At 47.0% G+C, this 24,028-nt stretch overlaps 1 protein-coding gene across 2 annotated transcripts in view; it reads right to left on the bottom strand.

Annotated features, from left to right (window-relative positions):
* The window catches only part of LOC139581791 (catenin alpha-1-like), a 246,011-nt gene that overhangs the window by 25,436 nt on the left and 196,547 nt on the right, over nucleotides 1–24,028 (bottom strand). For both annotated transcript variants that reach the window (XM_071411967.1, XM_071411966.1), the window contains exon 17: nucleotides 13,457–13,562. In XM_071411967.1, coding sequence (XP_071268068.1) covers nucleotides 13,457–13,562 — 106 coding nt within the window. The remainder of the gene's footprint in view (nucleotides 1–13,456; nucleotides 13,563–24,028) is intronic.

The following is a 24,028-nucleotide window of genomic DNA, read 5'->3' on the forward strand; positions in this document are numbered from 1 at the left end:
CCAAAATCATGGACATTAATATGGAGTTGGTCCCCCCTTTGCTGCTTTAAACAGCCCCCCACTCTTCTGGGAAGGCTTTCCACTAGATGTTGGAACATTGCTAAATTCATTCAGCCACAAGAACATTAGTGAGGTCGGCCACTGACATTGAGCGATTAGGCCTAGCTAGCAGCCCGCGTTCCAATTCATCCCAAAGGTGTTCGATAGGGTTGAGGTCAGGGCTCTGTGCATTCCAGTCAAGTTCTTCTATACCGATCTCGACAAACCATTTCTGTATGGGCCTCGTTTTGCGCACAGGGGCATTGTCATGCTGAAACAGGAAAGGGCCTTCCCCAAACTGTTGCCACAAGTTGGAAGCACAGACTTGTCTAGAATGACATTGTATGCTGTAACGTTACGATTTCCCTTCAAGGGGCCTAGCCCGAACCATGAAAAACAGCCCCAGACCATTAATCCTCCACCAAACTTTAGTTGGCACGATGTATTGGGTCAGGTAGCGTTCTCCTGGCATCCGCCAAACCCAGATTCGGCCGTCGGACTGCCAGATGGCGAAGCGTGATTCATCACTCCAGAGAACGCATTTCCACTGCTCCAGAGTCCAATGGCGGTAAGCTTTACACCACTCCAGCCGACACTTGGCATTGTGCATGGTGATCTGAGGCTTGTGTGCGGCTGCTCGGCCATGGAAAATTATTTCATGAAGCTCCCGACGAACTGTGGTGGATGACTCAGAATTAGTTGGGTAACATAGATAATTAAGATGTCTTATCTGCATAATATGCTTATGTGATATACTTGTTATTAGAATGTATCCCTTTGGACTCTGGTGTTGGCAGTTGTACTTCTTCCCTCAGCTGGGGCTCAGTCACTTGGGGCCCAGAGAGGGGAGAGGTCAGGCTTGTCTTTTACATGTATCTGGTGCTATGCAGAATATCAGAAAGGGAAGAGGACAGGATGGAACATCGTCTTCATATGTGAATGTGTCTTTACCTATTCTTAAACCATGTGAAGGGATGGTGTGATTAATGTGGAGCCAATTACTGGTTTCCACAATGTCTGTGCTCAAGTCACTCCCTCCTTTGGCATTGGGGGGAGGTGTATGGCAGTGACTGGAACCATTGTATGTCCCCTCTGATGTTGCACTTATCTTGGGATAGTGTATGACCTAGAGGCTCACTCCCCTCAGTGAGCTTGTCCAGGAGAGGGGTCAAGAAGTGGTTTTACTTGAGATGGGAGTATCTAGAGTTGACAATTGAGTTATGCCATTGGATGAGGTAATGGTTCTGTGCTATGAAGTACCAGGAACGAGATTAGAACCTCGTCTTAGGTACCAAACTGAACGATAAGTTATAGCGAATGCTATCTGGCTACGTGATACTCCTTTATAAAGTCGCCTTGTGAAATGTTCTATGTATCTGTTGTTCGTCATGTAGGTTGAGAGGGGTGTATCTTGGCTATAAAAGATCTTTGTATTTTTTGGTGTTGTCACTTTCAAATGGTTCATTAGAAATGGCGCATCATTGAAAGGAATTGCTATTGCAAAGCTCTTATTATTAAAGATGTAGTTTAAGTATAACTCTGACTGGTGTGTGAAGTTTGTCTCTCTCCTCATTTGGTAAGAAATTAAACCACCGCAGAACACTTCTTGTGCCGACAGTATGAAAATGTATGCACTCACTACTGTAAGTCGCTCTGGATAAGAGCATCTGCTAAATTACAAACATTTAAACTTAGTCTCTGCACTAATATTTTGCATAATATGCATCTGCTCTCCACTGGCCTCTTATTTTTAGCTCTTGTGGAGTCCCAGGAAAAGCTAGTCTCAGGAGACCACATATTTATTGTGCCTTGAGGGGTTATGTCTTAGTGCAGCGTCTGTGACCTTGAGGGGTTAGGTCTTAGTGCAGCGTCTGTGACCTTGAGGGGTTAGGTCTTAGCGCAGCGTCTGTGACCTTGAGGGGTTAGGTCTTAGTGCAGCGTCTGTGACCTTGAGGGGTTAGGGGTTAGGTTAACAGCTGTGGCTGTTAAGTCCAATCCGTGTGAGTCAGACTCGGCCACAATTGCCGGACAGATGTTGTCGATGTGGTGCTGTCCTGATGTTATTTCCTATTCGCTCTCTTTACTTCTCAGTGTCGAGCCAGGGTTGTTTCGCTTGTCAGCAGCCCGCTGAAAAGTGCCTGCTGCCAGTGGAGACGGTGGGCAGAATCTTCCCAGGTGTCGATGTCGATGGTAAAGGACTTGTCTTGCTTGCAAATATCTCTACAGCGTAAGCTGTGGGCTGCCAGTTGGTCTCTTTCCAGAGGACAATTCAGAGAGAATGTCCTTCTGGATTCGTTCGTCATCAATCCGATGTACATGGCAGAGGCAGCGAAAACGTCGTTGCCTAAGGAGAGAATACATACTGGGTAGTCGTGCACTCTCCAGGACCGCGGTATGTGTGATCCTGTCCGTCTGGGTGATGCCCAGTATTCACCTCAGGCAGCGCAGGTGGAGGTTCCTTAGCCTTCACACTTGGTGTGAGCGTGCTGGTGACACAGGCTTGGTGTGAGCGTGCTGGTGACACAGGTTTGGTATACAGGCACCTGTGTGTGAACTGAGTTTGTGCCATACTCTAGATCAGTGGTCACCAACAAGCCGACAGCGACCGACAAGAGGTGTGAGACCAAGTCACTATTATTCCAGTCACAAGTAAGTCTCAAGTCACAAGGTCCCAGTCTCAAGTCACAAGGTCCCAGTCTCAAGTCACAAGGTCCCAGTCTCAAGGTCCCAGTCTCAAGTCACAAGGTCCCAGTCTCAAGGTCCCAGTCTCAAGGTCCCAGTCTCAAGGTCCCAGTCTCAAGTCACAAGGTCCCAGTCTCAAGTCACAAGGTCCCAGTCTCAAGTCACAAGGTCCCAGTCTCAAGTCACAAGGTCCCAGTCTCAAGTCACAAGGTCCCAGTCTCAAATCACAAGGTCCCAGTCTCAAATCACAAGGTCCCAGTCTCAAGTCACAAGGTCCCAGTCTCAAGTCACAAGGTCCCAGTCTCAAGTCACAAGGTCCCAGTCTCAAGTCACAAGGTCCCAGTCTCAAGTCACAAGGTCCCAGTCTCAAGTCACAAGGTCCCAGTCTCAAGTCACAAGGTCCCAGTCTCAAGTCACAAGGTCCCAGTCTCAAGTCACAAGGTCCCAGTCTCAAGTCACAAGGTCCCAGTCTCAAGTCACAAGGTCCCAGTCTCAAGTCACAAGGTCCCAGTCTCAAGTCACAAGGTCCCAGTCTCAAGTCACAAGGTCCCAGTCTCAAGTCACAAGGTCCCAGTCTCAAGTCACAAGGTCCCAGTCTCAAGTCACAAGGTCCCAGTCTCAAGTCACAAGGTCCAAGTCTCAAGTCACAAGGTCCAAGTCTCAAGTCACAAGGTCCCAGTCTCAAGTCGCATCCCAAGTAGAACGGGTCAAGAGTCAAGTCCAAGTCGTACATTCTAAGAGAAAGTCAAGTTCTTTTCTTCAAGTCTCAAGTAAAAAATAAATAATATATACGTGCAGTAACTTTTTCCAACTACAAAATCTTTGTCTATTTATTGAGGCTACCAGACAGCCCTTCTCATTATTTTGTCTACAACACATTTTGATGATATAGTTGTAAAATGGAGCCTTTGTATCAGTAACAAGAGCCTTAAAATCAGCAGAAAACAAGTCAGGTCGACGAGTTCAGAGTGGACATTTATTTACAGGTCTTGGTGATCCAATGGCGAACGTGCCGCAGTCGGATCATACAAAATATACAAGTAGATTCATCAAATATACACAGGCAATAGCCCAAAAATAAATAGCCTCTGTATCAGGCCCTGCACCATCTGAACAGACACAGGTAGAGGACAAGACTGCACAGCCTCCCCTTGAGAAACCAAATAGAATCTGTACATAATCAAACAGCTACATAAGAACTTGCCGCTCACCCCCGGACCATCCAATTGGCAATTACAACCAATAAACAGGTTCTACAATGTAAAAGGCCATTTACCCCATCCATTGTTACATTTTGTCTTATGATTACTCATTATATTTCATCACCATTTATAAATGGAACAATGTGATCTTATTCAATATACTGACACGTAGCCCTTTTCTATGCGCACGGAGTCCCGCAATCTCTTACTACGCACAACCAGAATGACAGACGGTCACAAACACACAGAACTCCCGACATAACCCAGGAAATATGAACAAAGAAACCATACATTGAATGAAATAACCAGAATTTCTACTTCATGAGTCTAGTGAACGTTGCTGTGCCCGATAAACTTTGGGGCCCAACTCGAGAGGGTAAGAAATGTTAAATAAACCATTTTACAACTGCTTGGCGTAATGAATACACCCCAGTCTCACTGGAGAAAGGAGAACAGGGACCGTGAGAGGCAGGAGCCTCTGCTGCTCTGCTCTCTCCCTCTGCAGAGGCTGACCATCCGATGCAGGTAGACCTACCATTAAGTCCAGGCAAATAAAATAGAAAATAATTTCAATGTATGCTCAGTTTTGCCTCGCAAGTGATACAACTGATCGATTTTTTCAAAGCTGGAAATTTTGAAATACAATATGGTCTGAGAACAATATTGTCAGCCAAGGCATATAGCCACTATGCTGTGATAATGTATCAGACCAGGCATATAGCCACTATGCTGTGATAATGTATCAGACCAGGCGTATAGCCACTATGCTGTGATAATGTATCAGACCAGGCATATAGCCACTATGCCGTGATAATGTATCAGACCAGGCGTATAGCCAATATGCCGTGATAATGTATCAGACCAGGCATATAGCCACTATGCTGTGATAATGTATCAGACCAGGCATATAGCCACTATGCTGTGATAATGTATGAGACCAGGCATATAGCCAATATGCTGTGATAATGTATGAGACCAGGCATATAGCCACTATGCTGTGATAATGTATCAGACCAGGCATATAGCCACTATGCTGTGATAATGTATCAGACCAGGCATATAGCCACTATGCTGTGATAATGTATCAGACCAGGCATATAGCCACTATGCTGTGATAATGTATCAGACCAGGCATATAGCCACTATGCTGTGATAATGTATCAGACCAGGCATATAGCCACTATGCTGTGATAATGTATCAGACCAGGCATATAGCCACTATGCTGTGATAATGTATGAGACCAGGCATATAGCCACTATGCCGTGATAATGTATGAGACCAGGCATATAGCCACTATGCCGTGATAATGTATCAGACCAAGCATATAGCCAATATGCCGTGATAATGTATCAGACCAGGCATATAGCCAATATGCCGTGATAATGCATCAGACCAGGCATATAGCCACTATGCTGTGATAATGTATCAGACCAGGCATATAGCCAATATGCCGTGATAATGTATTAAAGAAAGCAACACTTGGGCTTGTTTGTGTTGTTTTTTTTTACTGTGATTGTGATTTTTACTCAGAAAAAGGATAGTGACCACTGGACTAGATCTAAGCTTAGAGGTTGATTTTCAGATACGGCTGCTGAGCTCGGCGTCAAGTGACAGGTTGCTGGTGATGGGTGGACCCATGGTTAAGTGACAGGTTGCTGGTGATGGGTGGACCCAAGGTTAAGTGACAGGTTGCTGGTGATGGGTGGACCCATGGTTAAGTGACAGGTTGCTGGTGATGGGTGGACCCCAAGGTTAAGTGACAGGTTGCTGGTGATGGGTGGACCCCAAGGTTAAGTGACAGGTTGCTGGTGATGGGTGGACCCATGGTTAAGTGACAGGTTGCTGGTGATGGGTGGACCCAAGGTTAAGTGACAGGTTGCTGGTGATGGGTGGACCCCAAGGTTAAGTGACAGGTTGCTGGTGATGGGTGGACCCAAGGTTAAGTGACAGGTTGCTGGTGATGGGTGGACCCCAAGGTTAAGTGACAGGTTGCTGGTGATGGGTGGACCCCAAGGTTAAGTGACAGGTTGCTGGTGATGGGACCCCAAGGTTAAGTGACAGGTTGCTGGTGATGGGACCCCAAGGTTAAGTGACAGGTTGCTGGTGATGGGTGGACCCCAAGGTTAAGTGACAGGTTGCTGGTGATGGGTGGACCCCAAGGTTAAGTGACAGGTTCCTGGTGATGGGTGGACCCCAAGGTTAAGTGACAGGTTGCTGGCGATGGGTGGACCCCAAGGTTAAGTGAAGTTGCTGTCATCTTTCAGTGTGTAGTTGTCAATGGAAGGGGAACTTGTTCAATGCCCTGTCCCATTGGTTTTGGTTCTCTTCAAGCTGAAGTCCTGGCACGTTAGGGTCCATGAGGGCTTGTAGGTGGCTCTTGGCAACGGGGGTCGCTGTTACTGCGTTGTCTGCGTATAACATATCCCGGATGAGGAGTGGATGCACCTTTGTTTTAGCTTTTAAGTGAGCAAGATCGACTAGTTTCCCGTCCATTCTTGTAGATGTCCCAAAGGCTTGCCGGCAGAGGGGAAGTAATATCGGAAGAGGGAAAATACCAGCACACAACCTTTCTTAACTCCGCCAAAGATTTTGAAGAAGTCCGATGTGGACACGTCAAACTGGATGGTTCCTTGCATGTTGGTGTGGAAGGACTGAAGAATACTGAGGAGGGTTATTTGGGGGGGGGGGGGGGGGGCATCCTATCCCGTTGGACCATCTTGAAGAGGCCGCTCCTGCTCACTAGGTCCTCCGCTCTCTGTAATGGTCTCAGGAGAGAAGATCATGTCTGTGTTGGGTGTTTCTGCTCTGAAGCCTGCCTGTGACTCTGGGTAAAGTTTCCCTCTGAGGATCTGGTGTATATTCAGTGCAAAGTTTACCAGTGATGCTGAGTAGGACGATGTCACAGTAGTTACAATCACTCCCGTCTCTCTTGTTTTTTCTGTACAAGGTGACAATACTGACATTCCTAATGTCCCGAGGGACAGCACCATCCCGCCAGCACAAACAGAGGAGCTTGTGGAGTCCCCACACTTGAGGACTTCAACTGTGATTCCATCACCGCCCCTGTGCTTCTTCACTGGCTAGGCTGTTTTCGATGCCGTCGTAACTTGCCTCTGACGTTGCCCGTGTGAGCAGATGATAGATGTCATTGCAGAGCAGCAGCCAATAGCACAGCGTCTCGAAGCTTGCTGGAGTTTCTTCCTCGCCGCTCTGGGGTCTTTTCGTTTGGGGGGTAAACTTGAAGTTAGTGGTGAGGGCAATGCCCTTCTCTTCCATGATGTGTTTCAGTACCTGGAGCATTCAAACCAGTCTGACTTTCTCAGCGTTTTGCCAAAAGCTGTGAAGGCCGTGCGCTGTGGATGGTGTCTTCAGGAGACTTGTCTGGAAGTACGAGTTGGTGATGCATAGATTGTGGATTGTGCAGACCTCAAGGAGATGCTGACCATTCTCATTTATCTTACCAATGCCATGGTGTCCCAAGCAGGAGTCTTGGTCTGCGCCGACTCTTGCACTGAAGTCGCCAACCAGGTAGGTGTGTTCTTGTTTGGGGGGGGGGGGGGGGGGTGTTCCCTACGGTCGACCTTGAGTTCATCAAATAACTTGTTTCTTGAGGGGAGTGTTGGGGCGTACACACTAGGCTCAGGGCTAGGATTCTCTCTGACCCACCTGTGGGTAGGACCATTGCACCAACCAGGAAGTTCCTGACAGCAAAACCTACCTCCTATTCCCTGGTTTCCTCAAGTGTGGCTTTCCCCTGACAGAAAAATGTAAAGTCCTTTTCTCTCAAGGAGCCTGATGAGTGAAGTTGGATTTATTGTTGTGGTGGCAGGTAGTCTAGTGGTTAGAGCGTTGGGCCAGTAGCCGAAAGGTTGCTAGATCGAATTCCCAGAGCTGACAAGGTAAAAATCTGTTGTTCTGCCCCTGAACACGGCAGTTAACCCACTGTTCCTAGGCTGTCATTGTAAATAAGAATTTGTTCTTAACTGACTTGCCTAGTTAAATAAAGGTAAAATTAAATAAAAATACTGTAAGGATAAAATGTCAATTTCCCTAAACTTCATGCATGCACCAAATGAAGCAGGTAAACCGTGGGAGAAAAACAATTGACTCGGGGCTGTCCAGATTAAGGGGGGGCTGTCCAGATTAAGGGGGGGCTGTCCAGATTAAGGGGGGGGGCTGTCCAGATTAAGGGGGGGGGGGGGGGGGCTGTCCAGATTAAGGGGGGGCTGTCCAGATTAAGGGGGGGCTGTCCAGATTAAGGGGGGGGGTAGCTGTCCAGTGAAATCTGGGCATCTCTCCCACTGTAGGAGGCATTGGCACCCATCTCCAAGCCAATAGATAAAGGGCTTAGAAACCAGTAACTGCTGACCTCCCGTGTCGCATTTTCACAGCACAAAAAGCCTGGGCATGGTGTCCCTGTGTTGCCCAGGCAACAGGGCTCCCCTCTCAGCTTCCCTGGCCTGATCCAAAGCAATCGCTTATTCAGACCCATAACAATTCAATCTTGTTGAAGAAGTGAAAGCAGTCTCCATCTTACTCTAGTCCTATATTATTATTTACGCATGTCATTACAACGATGAAGATAAGAACGAAACGTATCTCAACTAACTGTTGAAAGCGATGAAGAAACGAAGCAACAAAAGGCATTAATACCCACATCACACAACATTAGGTGATATATCAAAAGGTAATGTGCCACACTACGAATTATAAAAATGTAAAATACGCCATTATTATATATTAAAACATTTACATTTTGCCAGCCTAGAATTTTAACTTAAGCTGCACGTTCCCTCCCGGCGTCACGCCTTTCCTCCCGGCGTCACGCCTTCCCTCCCGGCGTCACGCCTTCCCTCCCGGCGTCACGCCTTCCCTCCCGGCGTCACGCCTTCCCTCCCGGCGTCACGCCTTCCCTCCCGGCGTCACGCCTTCTCTCCCGGCGTCACGCGCTCCCTCCCGGCGTCACGCGCTCCCTCCCGGCGTCACGCGCTCCCTCCCGGCGTCACGCGCTCCCTCCCGGCGTCACGCGCTCCCTCCCGGCGTCACGCGCTCCCTCCCGGCGTCACGCGCTCCCTCCCGGCGTCACGCGCTCCCTCCCGGCGTCACGCGCTCCCTCCCGGCGTCACGCGCTCCCTCCCGGCGTCACGCGCTCCCTCCCGGCGTCACGCGTTCCCTCCCGGCGTCACGCGTTCCCTCCCGGCGTCACGCGTTCTCTCCCGGCGTCACGCGTTCCCTCCCGGCGTCACGCGTTCCCTCCCGGCGTCACATGTTCTCTCCCGGCATCACATATTCTCTCCCGGCATCACATATTCTCTCCCGGCGTCATGGTTTGAACGAGGTACACTATTATCCCAGTCCACACAAAAAAAGATGACTGTAGCTTGTTCAAGGTATTTCCCCAGGAGAGCAGACATCTACAGCCTTGTGTGGTTTCCCTGACATGTGTAAAGAGCAGTAGCCTATATAGCCTATCATACTGCATAACGGGACAATCATTTGGCCTCTTTTTTCTTTTTTTTAAGGCTTGAACTCAAAATGTATTTGCAGGGCTCATCTGGTTTAGGTTTTCACTGAGATCAAAGCTCTAATTAAATCTAGACATGCTTTAGAATGACACTTCCTGTTTTTGGTGGGAAAAAGTGATTTATTCTCGGGATGCAACATTTGTAAGATACTGGAAAAAATTTTAAACCTCATGGAGATAGAGAGGGCTGTGTGTTATATACTGTCTGGGATAGAGAGAGCTGTGTGTTATTTACTGTCTGGGATAGAGAGGGCTGTGTGTTATTTACTGTCTGGGATAGAGAGGGCTGTGTGTTATATACTGTCTGGGATAGAGAGGGCTGTGTGTTATTTACTGTCTGGGATAGAGAGAGCTGTGTGTTATTTACTGTCTGGGATAGAGAGGGCTGTGTGTTATTTACTGTCTGGGATAGAGAGAGCTGTGTGTTATTTACTGTCTGGGATAGAGAGGGCTGTGTGTTATATACTGTCTGGGATAGAGAGGGCTGTGTGTTATTTACTGTCTGGGATAGAGAGAGCTGTGTGTTATTTACTGTCTGGGATAGAGAGGGCTGTGTGTTATTTACTGTCTGGGATAGAGAGAGCTGTGTGTTATATACTGTCTGGGATAGAGAGGGCTGTGTGTTATTTACTGTCTGGGATAGAGAGGGCTGTGTGTTATTTACTGTCTGGGATAGAGAGAGCTGTGTGTTATTTACTGTCTGGGATAGAGAGGGCTGTGTGTTATTTACTGTCTGGGATAGATAGGGCTGTGTGTTATATACTGTCTGGGATAGAGAGGGCTGTGTGTTATATACTGTCTGGGATAGAGAGGGCTGTGTGTTATTTACTGTCTGGGATAGAGAGGGCTGTGTGTTATTTACTGTCTGGGATAGAGAGGGCTGTGTGTTATATACTGTCTGGGATAGAGAGGGCTGTGTGTTATATACTGTCTGGGATAGAGAGGGCTGTGTGTTATATACTGTCTGGGATAGATAGGGCTGTGTGTTATATACTGTCTGGGATAGAGAGGGCTGTGTGTTATATACTGTCTGGGATAGAGAGGGCTGTGTGTTATATACTGTCTGGGATAGAGAGGGCTGTGTGTTATTTACTGTCTGGGATAGAGAGGGCTGTGTGTTATTTACTGTCTGGGATAGAGAGGGCTGTGTGTTATTTACTGTCTGGGATAGAGAGGGCTGTGTGTTATATACTGTCTGGGATAGAGAGGGCTGTGTGTTATTTACTGTCTGGGATAGAGAGGGCTGTGTGTTATTTACTGTCTGGGATAGAGAGGGCTGTGTGTTATTTACTGTCTGGGATAGAGAGGGCTGTGTGTTATTTACTGTCTGGGATAGAGAGGGCTGTGTGTTATATACTGTCTGGGATAGAGAGGGCTGTGTGTTATATACTGTCTGGGATAGAGAGGGCTGTGTGTTATTTACTGTCTGGGATAGAGAGGGCTGTGTGTTATTTACTGTCTGGGATAGAGAGAGCTTTGTGTTATTTACTGTCTGGGATAGAGAGGGCTGTGTGTTATTTACTGTCTGGGATAGAGAGGGCTGTGTGTTATATACTGTCTGGGATAGAGAGGGCTGTGTGTTATTTACTGTCTGGGATAGAGGGCTGTGTGTTATTTACTGTCTGGGATAGAGAGGGCTGTGTGTTATTTACTGTCTGGGATAGAGAGGGCTGTGTGTTATTTACTGTCTGGGATAGAGGGCTGTGTGTTATTTACTGTCTGGGATAGAGAGGGCTGTGTGTTATTTACTGTCTGGGATAGAGAGAGCTGTGTGTTATTTACTGTCTGGGATAGAGAGGGCTGTGTGTTATATACTGTCTGGGATAGAGAGGGCTGTGTGTTATTTACTGTCTGGGATAGAGAGGGCTGTGTGTTATTTACTGTCTGGGATAGAGAGGGCTGTGTGTTATATACTGTCTGGGATAGAGAGGGCTGTGTGTTATTTACTGTCTGGGATAGAGAGGGCTGTGTGTTATTTACTGTCTGGGATAGAGAGGGCTGTGTGTTATTTACTGTCTGGGATAGAGAGGGCTGTGTGTTATTTACTGTCTGGGATAGAGAGGGCTGTGTGTTATTTACTGTCTGGGATAGAGAGGGCTGTGTGTTATATACTGTCTGGGATAGAGAGGGCTGTGTGTTATATACTGTCTGGGATAGAGAGAGCTGTGTGTTATTTACTGTCTGGGATAGAGAGGGCTGTGTGTTATATACTGTCTGGGATAGAGAGGGCTGTGTGTTATATACTGTCTGGGATAGAGAGGGCTGTGTGTTATTTACTGTCTGGGATAGAGAGGGCTTTGTGTTATATACTGTCTGGGATAGATAGGGCTGTGTGTTATTTACTGTCTGGGATAGAGAGGGCTGTGTGTTATTTACTGTCTGGGATAGAGAGGGCTGTGTGTTATTTACTGTCTGGGATAGAGAGGGCTGTGTGTTATTTACTGTCTGGGATAGAGAGGGCTGTGTGTTATTTACTGTCTGGGATAGAGAGGGCTGTGTGTTATTTACTGTCTGGGATAGAGAGGGCTGTGTGTTATTTACTGTCTGGGATAGAGAGGGCTGTGTGTTATTTACTGTCTGGGATAGAGAGGGCTGTGTGTTATATACTGTCTGGGATAGAGAGGGCTGTGTGTTATATACTGTCTGGGATAGAGAGGGCTGTGTGTTATATACTGTCTGGGATAGAGAGGGCTGTGTGTTATTTACTGTCTGGGATAGAGAGGGCTGTGTGTTATTTACTGTCTGGGATAGAGAGGGCTGTGTGTTATTTACTGTCTGGGATAGAGAGAGCTGTGTGTTATATACTGTCTGGGATAGAGAGGGCTGTGTGTTATATACTGTCTGGGATAGAGAGGGCTGTGTGTTATTTACTGTCTGGGATAGAGAGGGCTGTGTGTTATATACTGTCTGGGATAGAGAGGGCTGTGTGTTATTTACTGTCTGGGATAGAGGGCTGTGTGTTATTTACTGTCTGGGATAGAGAGGGCTGTGTGTTATTTACTGTCTGGGATAGAGAGGGCTGTGTGTTATTTACTGTCTGGGATAGAGGGCTGTGTGTTATTTACTGTCTGGGATAGAGAGGGCTGTGTGTTATTTACTGTCTGGGATAGAGAGAGCTGTGTGTTATTTACTGTCTGGGATAGAGAGGGCTGTGTGTTATATACTGTCTGGGATAGAGAGGGCTGTGTGTTATATACTGTCTGGGATAGAGAGGGCTGTGTGTTATTTACTGTCTGGGATAGAGAGGGCTTTGTGTTATATACTGTCTGGGATAGATAGGGCTGTGTGTTATTTACTGTCTGGGATAGAGAGGGCTGTGTGTTATTTACTGTCTGGGATAGAGAGGGCTGTGTGTTATTTACTGTCTGGGATAGAGAGGGCTGTGTGTTATTTACTGTCTGGGATAGAGAGGGCTGTGTGTTATTTACTGTCTGGGATAGAGAGGGCTGTGTGTTATTTACTGTCTGGGATAGAGAGGGCTGTGTGTTATTTACTGTCTGGGATAGAGAGGGCTGTGTGTTATTTACTGTCTGGGATAGAGAGGGCTGTGTGTTATTTACTGTCTGGGATAGAGAGGGCTGTGTGTTATATACTGTCTGGGATAGAGAGGGCTGTGTGTTATATACTGTCTGGGATAGAGAGGGCTGTGTGTTATATACTGTCTGGGATAGAGAGGGCTGTGTGTTATTTACTGTCTGGGATAGAGAGGGCTGTGTGTTATTTACTGTCTGGGATAGAGAGGGCTGTGTGTTATATACTGTCTGGGATGGATTGATAGGGATGGATAAGAGGGGATACAGGGGGTGGAGGAGAGGGGATAGAGGAGACATGGGGAAGAGAAGCAAAACGGGAGGATAGAAAGAGATTGAGAGAAACACTAGGGAGAGATGAATGAATAGGGAGAGAGAAAAAGAGGGGGAGCGAGAGCAACTCCAGGGGGAGAGAGCGAGAGAAACACCAGGGCAACAGAGTGCTAGATGGTGAGACATGGATCAGCGTGTAATCTACCTGGTCTGCGATGGTACGGCCCAGTTTATCCATCCTGGATCCAGCCTCAGCAATCTTCTTAGCAGCACTGATGACATCAGAGGTATTCTTCAACGGACCTTTACCCCTGGGAACACAGGACACACACACACATCAGTCTGCTGTTCACACACACACATCAGTCTGCTGTTCATACACACACACCTCTTCAACGGACCTTTACCCTTGGGAACACAGGACACACACATCAGTCTGTTCATACACACACACACATCAGTCTGCTGTTCACACACACACATACATCAGTCTGTTCATACACACACACATCAGTCTGCTGTTCATACACACACCTCTTCAACAGACCTTTACCCCTGAGAACACAGGACACACACACACACGTCAGTCTGCTGTTCACACACACACACACACACATCAGTCTGCTGTTCATACACACACACATCAGTCTGTTGTTCACACACACCAGAGGCGCTCGTGCCGTTTAAGATGAGGGAGGGTGAGTACATGTTTTAATGCGTACGGACTAATTTCTGTTACAGCATATTGGATGACTCTCATTCATATTCCATTCACCCAGTTCAATGTAACATTGATAGGTTCAGGCTACTACATGATATTATAATTGTCCCTATACCCATCATGAGGTTGCTACAACCTAGCAGGTAGAGAGAATTTGAGTATTTAAAAATATATATATATTTCACCAGGTAGGCCAGTTGAGAACAAGTTCTCATTTACAACTGAGACCTGGCCAAGATAAAGCAAAGCAGTGCGACAAAAACAACACAGAGTTACACATGGAATAAACAAACATACAGCCAATAACACAATAGAAAAATCTATATTCAGTGTATGCAAATGGAGTAAGGAGGTGAGGCAATAAATAGGCCATAGTGGAGAAGTAATTACAATTTCGCACATGAACACTGGAGTGATAGATGAGCAGATGATGATGTGCAAGTAGAAATACTGGTGTGCAAAAATAAATGAAAACAATATGGGGATGAGGTAGGTAGATGGATGGGCTATTTACAGATGGGCTGTGTACAGCTGCAGCGATCGGTAAGCTGCACAGATAGCTGATGCTTAAAGTAAATCAAGGTGACAGTGACATATTCGATCCCGCCTTCACACACGGTTTGCCCGTATCTAGCTAATCTAGAGTGTAATCATTAGCCTGATAGTTTCAAATCAGAGTTTCTATTGGACAAATTCAGGTAGGTTTATCCCCCGTTTTGTTCCATTTGTTTCCGTTTAATAAACATTTTTCAACAGAATCAGTAGAATGAATACACCCCATGATCACGCACAAACACAGTTCACTTTCATAGCAGCCACGTGAACAGCATGATCACTTTTTTCTCTCTCGGTGTATATAGAATTCCTTCTCGCATCTACGCGCTCTCTTCTTCTTCTCACCCTTTGCCCTTTGTCTTCATGTGGACTTCTAGCACATCAGATGTCGGACCAGGTGGGAAAAAAAAAACTTTCCAAGCCAAACCTTCATATCATGACAGCTAACTTTTACAACAAAGGCTACATCGTTGTCACCTCATAGTCAACATATCTACTAGAACTAACGCATTAATAAACCCCGCTAGAATAATGTAGTACAGTGTAGTCAGCAAGCAGTTTATCAGTTACATCGGCGGGCCCCGGTGGCAATACATTAATAAAACCACAAGTTCACCATGAAGAGTCACCCGGGTGGCGCAGTGGTCTAGGGCACTGCATCGCAGTGCTAGCTGCGCCACCAGAGTCTCTGGGTTCGCGCCCAGGCTGGGCTGGGTTCGCGCCCAGGCTCTGTCGCAGCCGACCGGGTGGGGCGACGCACAATTGGCATAGCGTCGTCCGGGTTAGGGAGGGTTTGGCCGGTAGGGAGGGTTTGGCCGGTAGGGAGGGTTTGGCCGGTAGGGAGGGTTTGGCCGGTAGGGATATCCTTGTCTCAGTATGTAAAAATGTAATAAAAAAAAATGTATGCACTCTACTGTAAGTCGCTCTGGATAAGAGCGTCTGCTAAATGACTAAAATGTAAATGTAAAATGAAGAGTTCCAATGGTGGATAACCATAACCAGCTGGCTAACATGGCATCCCTCTCTGGTGAAGCTGGGAGTTTGAGTAGGCTAAACTAGTGAAAGTTAAAATACAACCAAATATAGCTAGCTCTCTCTTGTTCCTCCATTTTTTAAGAAATTAATTTGTTCAAAACTGTTCAACTATTGTCTCTCTGAGTTCTACTACTCACCATATCTTAAACACTGCAGTGCTAGCTAGCTGTAGCTTATGCTTTCAGTACTAGATTCATTTTCTGATACTTTGATTGGGTGGACAAAATGTCAGTTCATGCTGCAAGAGCTCTGATAGGTTTGGAGGACATCCTCTGGAAGTTGTCACAATTACTGTGTAAATCTATTGAAGGGGTGAGAACCATGAGCCTCCTGGGTTTTGTATTGAAATGATTGTACCCAGAGTAGGATGGAAGCTATCTGTCCTCCAGCTACCCTACAGAGTGCTGCTGAGGATACTATAGACCTTTGCAAAACAGTGTTTATATGAATTATTTGGTGACGTTAATACATTTAGTATAGTTTTATCTAAAAAGGATAACTTTAATGTTTCACTATTTTTTTATGAAATTCAACTGAGGATGGTCCCCTTCCTCCTCTGAGGAGCCTCCACTGACATACGCACCTCTTCAACAGACCTTTGTTCCTGGGAACAAACGATCCACAAACACACAGCTCTGATACACTCCATCTAGCCTCAACCAATATTCAACAGCCTCTCATCGTGTAGTCTCTGTTTTTGAAGGATAGATGTTCTCTCCCTCTCTGACAGATGGTATGTATATGGGGGGGGGGGGGGGGGGGGAGATGTGTGTTATGGTACACACAGCCCCCCCAGTGACAGTAATTTGATCATGTGTTTTATACCTTCACCCTAAGAAGCCACTACAACACATGGGTAGCTAGCTGCACCAGTCACTCCTCCCCCACCTACACAGACCAATAAAAAATACCCTAATCTCTGTACAAATCCCCAAAAGGAACCATTTGCCCTATATCGTGCACTACTTTTGACCAGGACCCATAGGGCTCTGGTCTAAAGTAGTACACTATATAGGGAATAGGACCCAAAAGGGCTCTGGTCAAAAGTAGTGCACTATATAGGGAATAGGACCCATAGGGCTCTGGTCTAAAGTAGTACACTATATAGGAAATAGGACCCATAGGGCTCTGGTCTAAAGTAGTACACTATATAGGGAATAGGACCCAAAAGGGCTCTGGTCAAAAGTAGTGCACTATATAGGGAATAGGACTCATAGGGCTCTGGTCTAAAGTAGTACACTATATAGGGAATAGGACCCAAAAGGGCTCTGGTCTAAAGTAGTACACTATATAGGGAATAGGACCCAAAAGGGCTCTGGTCTAAAGTAGTGCACTATATAGGAAATAGGACCAAAAGGGCTCTGGTCTAAAGTAGTGCACTATATAGGGAATAGGACCTAAAATGGCTCTGGTCTAAAGTAGTACAGTATATAAGGAATAGGGCTCTGGTCTAAAGTAGTGCACTATATAGGGAATAGGGCTCTGGTCTAAAGTAGTGCACTATAATAGGGAATAGGGTTCTGGTCAAAAGTAGTGCACTACTAATTAGGATTTAAATTGATCCCACACCTTTATCCTGTTCAGGCTTAACAATTAAATATAATTGAACATGTAACCCACGTAATCCCCTGAAGTATTTATTTATCATGAAAGGGCAATCAACTAGTAATGCTGCATACTCCTAGAAATAAAAAGGTACAAACCTCACCTTTCTAGTAAAAATGGTTATAAATTGCTGGAGGTGTAGTCACTTTTGAGGACACAAGCTCAAAGTAGAATTATGATACATTTAATATGATTCATTTCTTATTCGTCTAAACTATGAATAAAAGGCCTGAAATAACTCACTATAAGACTTCTCCTTCCTTAGAACTGTGAAATACATATTTGCATATTTAGTGTTAGAGAGAACATGTGCATATACTCTCCAAACGTCTGCCTCAATCGCCGTGAACGCCTCAGAGCTCTAAACTTGGCTTCCTAAACTCGTTAGGAAAACACCTTTCAGCTCATATTAATATCGTCCGTCTATGACAATGTTTTTTCCGTGTGTTTAAAATCTATTAATTATCTTTAGATTGGCTATAAATAGATCTCTGAATGTGATACAGTGACGAAACAAATCTCTCCTGCTGCGTTATGATCTAAGGATTACAGGCACATGTGTTGTTTGTGGTTGTGATTTAGGGTTCAGCCAGGACTTGATTGACAGTCAGAAGAGCGAATGAAATGGTAGGAGGGACATCCCAGCCTCCAAGTGGTGTCAGATTTCACATCCTGGTTCGCAAAGGCAGAAGAGACATACTCCTGTGTCCGTGAGAGTCAGGGATACCAATCAATTTAATTCCATTTATAAGCAAAGATGTCGGTCAGAACCGGTACTAGAACCACACAGGTACCCTAAACAGGAGACTTTACACGGAAGAGGTTTTAAAGCTGGATTTAAATTCATCCCTCACCTTTGACCTTTGGCCTGTTTACTGGTGACCTTTAGCTACAGACCTAACCTGGCAATATTAAAAGCCTGAGTGAGACGTGAGGGAGGGACTTATGGTTCCATGATGCCTACGTGACATGTGTCCAGGCTGAGCCAATCCAGATGGTCAGAGAACAGCAACACCCATTTCTCCCTTCTGCTGTCTGGGTACACTTATGGAAAGAGGGTGGGACAGAGAGAAGGTTGGATAGAGAGATGGAGGGAGGAGGGACAGACAGGGTGGGATAGAGAGATGGAGGGACAGACAGGGTGGGATAGAGAGATGGAGGGACAGACAGGGTGGGATAGAGAGATGGAGGGACAGACAGGGTGGGATAGAGAGATGGAGGGACAGACAGGGTGGGATAGAGAGATGGAGGGACAGACAGGGTGGGATAGAGAGATGGAGGGACAGACAGGGTGGGATAGGGGGCAGTGCCAGTCCTGTTCAGCTAATAGCCTGGATTCAAAGCTGCTCTCTCCAGGCTACAAACCTTCCCGTCCAACTCTCCCACAACAGATGGAATTTTGTCCCGTTTCTCCCGCTTCCTCTTTACAGGTCCCTTAAGCTCTCGCTATCCCTCTACCACTCCCTTCCATGTGTTTGTCTGTCTCCCTTCCCCTGCTCTCTCTATCCCTCTACCACTCCCTTCCATGTGTTTGTCTGTCTCCCTTCCCCTGCTCTCTCTATCCCTCTACCACTCCCTTCCATGTGTTTGTCTGTCTCCCTTCCCCTGCTCTCTCTATCCCTCTACCACTCCCTTCCATGTGTTTGTCTGTCTCCCTTCCCCTGCTCTCGCTATCCCTCTACCACTCCCTTCCATGTGTTTGTCTGTCTCCCTTCCCCTGCTCTCGCTATCCCTCTACCACTCCCTTCCATGTGTTTGTCTGTCTCCCTTCCCCTGCTCTCGCTATCCCTCTACCACTCCCTTCCATGTGTTTGTCTGTCTCCCTTCCCCTGCTCTCTCTATCCCTCTACCACTCCCTTCCATGTGTTTGTCTGTCTCCCTTCCCCTGCTCTCTCTATCCCTCTACCACTCCCTTCCATGTGTTTGTCTGTCTCCCTTCCCCTGCTCTCTCTATCCCTCTACCACTCCCTTCCATGTGTTTGTCTGTCTCCCTTCCCCTGCTCTCTCTATCCCTCTACCACTCCCTTCCATGTGTTTGTCTGTCTCCCTTCCCCTGCTCTCTCTATCCCTCTACCACTCCCTTCCATGTGTTTGTCTGTCTCCCTTCCCCTGCTCTCTCTATCCCTCTACCACTCCCTTCCATGTGTTTGTCTGTCTCCCTTCCCCTGCTCTCTCTATCCCTCTACCACTCCCTTCCATGTGTTTGTCTGTCTCCCTTCCCCTGCTCTCTCTATCCCTCTACCACTCCCTTCCATGTGTTTGTCTGTCTCCCTTTCCCTGCTCTCTCTATCCCTCTACCACTCCCTTCCATGTGTTTGTCTGTCTCCCTTCCCCTGCTCTCGCTATCCCTCTACCACTCCCTTCCATGTGTTTGTCTGTCTCCCTTCCCCTGCTCTCTCTATCCCTCTACCACTCCCTTCCATGTGTTTGTCTGTCTCCCTTCCCCTGCTCTCGCTATCCCTCTACCACTCCCTTCCATGTGTTTGTCTGTCTCCCTTCCCCTGCTCTCGCTATCCCTCTACCACTCCCTTCCATGTGTTTGTCTGTCTCCCTTCCCCTGCTCTCGCTATCCCTCTACCACTCCCTTCCATGTGTTTGTCTGTCTCCCTTCCCCTGCTCTCGCTATCCCTCTACCACTCCCTTCCATGTGTTTGTCTGTCTCCCTTCCCCTGCTCTCTCTATCCCTCTACCCCTCCCTTCCATGTGTTTGTCTGTCTCCCTTCCCCTGCTCTCGCTATCCCTCTACCACTCCCTTCCATGTGTTTGTCTGTCTCCCTTCCCCTGCTCTCGCTATCCCTCTACCACTCCCTTCCATGTGTTTGTCTGTCTCCCTTCCCCTGCTCTCGCTATCCCTCTACCACTCCCTTCCATGTGTTTGTCTGTCTCCCTTCCCCTGCTCTCGCTATCCCTCTACCACTCCCTTCCATGTGTTTGTCTGTCTCCCTTCCCCTGCTCTCGCTATCCCTCTACCACTCCCTTCCATGTGTTTGTCTGTCTCCCTTCCCCTGCTCTCGCTATCCCTCTACCACTCCCTTCCATGTGTTTGTCTGTCTCCCTTCCACTGCTCTCTCTATCCCTCTACCACTCCCTTCCATGTGTTTGTCTGTCTCCCTTCCCCTGCTCTCGCTATCCCTCTACCACTCCCTTCCATGTGTTTGTCTGTCTCAGACACTGGGCTAGTCATCACCTCCACCACCATATTCAGACACTGGGCTAGCCGTCACCTCCACCACCATATTCAGACACTGGGCTAGTCGTCACCACCACCACCATATTCAGACACTGGGCTAGTCATCACCTCCACCACCATATTCAGACACTGGGCTAGTCGTCACCTCCACCACCATATTCAGACACTGGGCTAGTCATCACCTCCACCACCATATTCAGACACTGGGCTAGTCGTCACCTCCACCACCATATTCAGACACTGGGCTAGTCGTCACCTCCACCACCATATTCAGACACTGGGCTAGTCATCACCTCCACCACCATATTCAGACACTGGGCTAGTCGTCACCTCCACCACCATATTCAGACACTGGGCTAGTCGTCACCTCCACCACCATATTCAGACACTGGGCTAGTCGTCACCTCCACCACCATATTCAGACACTGGGCTAGTCGTCACCTCCACCACCATATTCAGACACTGGGCTAGTCGTCACCTCCACCACCATATTCAGACACTGGGCTAGTCGTCACCTCCTCCACCATATTCAGACACTGGGCTAGTCGTCACCTCCACCACCATATTCAGACACTGGGCTAGTCGTCACCTCCACCACCATATGCAGAGTGGGTGGCACCCCCAGGCAGTAACAGTCAGTCAAATACCAGGCTGTGTAGAGAGATAGTATGACAGACAGGCGGGCGGAAAAGCCCAAGTCAATTTCCTCCTCACTGATCTAACCTTGCTGGTGCTTGCCTGCCCGGACACAAGGTTAAGGACCAATCACTTGGGCGTGGACTGAATTAGTTATTGGCTGACCTTCCTTCTTTCTGCCTCCCCCTGCTGCTGCAGGTGACCATGGGTGACATGGGTGACCATGGGTGACATGGGTGACCATGGGTGACATGGTGTAGCAGCCATAACACACAGTCACACAACCACTCTCCTAGTGTGAGAAATATCTACATATTTATGAGTGTAGATGAATTCTGACTAGAATTCCTCAGCTATATCTAAACATTCTCCTGTTTATATATCTACACAACATTATTGGTGGGTTTGGGTGAAAGTAAATCCCTTGGGCCTTTCCACGGTGAAGACTAGAACGAGACAGCGCCAAGCCCCTGATGGTTAACATGTCATCTCCATCTTAAAAGAAAATCTTTTAATATCACTTCTTAAAATCTACATCAGAAAATATATACATGTTGTGTTTTAATCACTACACATGCATGTTGTTTTTACGGCAGGGCTAGTGTAGCAGGGTAGGAGACGTGAGAGCGGCGCTTCATTTGCATGTATTAGCATGACATTAGCATGCAGAACAATAGGTCTGGGAGAGGAACCGCTGCCTGCCGTTAGGATCCTTCAGGGGGACGCGGATCAGAAGTGGTAGGATTGAAGCTGGACGATGTTAAGCATTTGATCAAAGGCTGGCTCATCAGCCTAACCTGAAGGAGGTCTGACGCTAACTGCGGAAGGGAAGGCTGGATGGGTCTATGGCTGGTTGGAGGAAGAGAGTGGAGGGCTGGAGCTAACTGCGGCAGGGAGGGCTTGGACGGAGGAAGGCTGGGCTTGGACGGAGGAAGGCTGGGCTTGGACGGAGGTAGGCTGGGCTTGGACGGAGGAAGGCTGGGCTTGGACGGAGGAAGGCTGGGCTTGGACGGAGGTAGGCTGGGCTTGGACGGAGGTAGGCTGGGCTTGGACGGAGGTAGGCTGGGCTTGGACGGAGGTAGGCTGGGCTTGGACGGAGGTAGGCTGGGCTTGGACGGAGGAAGGCTGGGCTTGGACGGAGGTAGGCTGGGCTTGGACTGAGGAAGGCAGTCTAAGTGGATTTATACTCCTTTCGGTGTCCTCAGTTTTCGTGCAATTTAATCTCACGCAGCTTCATGTTCAGTGTTTATGCTGTTTAGCTAAGGACAATGCCTTGGTTTGTGGAGTAAACCCTGTCTTCAAGGCTGGTGCTTACAGGGTGACTGCAGTGTTAGGCAAGATCTGACTGGAGAAACTCGTTTAAAGAGTTGGAAGTTGAGAGAGCTTTGCTCTGTCATTATCTCCAGACACAATGTCTCCTGACTGATTCACTTTAAAATACAAAGAGGAAGACACACACACCTCTTTACTTGCAGGCAAAAGACCACACACACACACACCCCTCCCGACACACACGTCTTACTGAGCAGATGGCCGGCCAGGGCACTCAGGTGATGTGCCATAGAGCCTACGGTCTTGTCTGTGTGTCACATTTACTAAAAGACAGCTGCTGGCCTCCCCAGTCCAGACAGAGACCATCTTACTAATGTAACCCGTTTCAGGGAACTAGGCTTATGTCGCCCGTCACTCCTTCACAGGAGAGCCATTTCAACATTTTACTTTTTATAAAAATACTTTTTTTGGGGAAGAAATGCCTTGTGGAAAATGTGAACTTCCACGTGCCTTAATAACAAACTTGTATAACATCTGTAAATACGAATAAAATTGTTGAAATACCGAGCTCAGTTGGTTTTTAGCCACGGAAACCTACAGGAACCTTCCCGTTAGCCGTGATTGGCAGAGATAATGGAGTGGGCTGGACATTCCCAAGAGAGGAGTTCAGATTGGCCTGCCATGCAGCATGCTTCTTTTAAATAACATGATCTGCTAAGTAGGTGTGGATAATACCATCTACCGCAGCTTTAAAAAATAAATCGATAATGAAGAACTGAAGAACTTGCGCTACTGCTGTTAATAGCGTTATCGACAAAGCTCAGTGGGGAAACGTTGTGATGGGACTACTTTCTGCAGGATGATTGTGCCATACCGACTCTCTCTGACAATGAATCAGACAATCCCTGATTTAGGTTAAAAAAACAAACATTTTAATTGAACCAGAGATTGTAGTCTTCTGATGACAACGGTGGGGAAGAAACATTGTCGTTGACACGGAACAAGTCGACCCAGTTTTCAAATCAGCGGAATGCCCGGTGGAAGCAGAGAGATTATTGCCACATGCTGAGAGATTCCAAAAAGAGAACACTGAAAGAAGGCTGTTGTATAAAACACCCGTCTCCGGATTACATCTTCAAACTAAGGGCAACCGTGGCAACCATGACAGAGCGGGAGAAACATTCATCCACGTATACGGTTAAGAGTCTAGCTACATTTTCAGATATTATACATTTAAAAGGCCACTGTTAGCTAGCTCGCTAACGTTACGTATATGATCTGTGTATAGCTAACTTTAGCTGGCTCGCTAGCTAACGTTACGTATATGATCTGTGTATAGCTAACTTTAGCTGGCTCGCTAGCTAACGTTACGTATATGATCTGTGTATAGCTAACATTTGCTCTATAACGTCTGTGTATAGCTAACGTTAGCTCTAGAAAAGGGGCCCCCGAGTTTAACAACAGAGTTGAATTCAATTTTTCCCTGTCAGATTTCTTTATTTTATGTTTGAGTTCCTAGTTGTTTTGAACGCAGCATTAGAGTTGGGATTATGGTTCATTGTTTAGCTAGCTAAAGACCACTATGCAAGTAACCATTTCACTGTACCGTTTACATATTCTGTATCCTGTGCATCTGATGAATAAACGTACGATTTTATTTGATATAGTGTGTTTACCAGAGAAGGTAATATGAAGAACAACATGATCTGCATCAAAGTCAGATTAGGATCCAGGCAGAGGACTAGATAAAGGGTATTTTAACT

The sequence above is a fragment of the Salvelinus alpinus genome, chromosome 7 (genome assembly GCF_045679555.1).
Source record: "Salvelinus alpinus chromosome 7, SLU_Salpinus.1, whole genome shotgun sequence".
Taxonomy (NCBI): domain Eukaryota; kingdom Metazoa; phylum Chordata; class Actinopteri; order Salmoniformes; family Salmonidae; genus Salvelinus; species Salvelinus alpinus.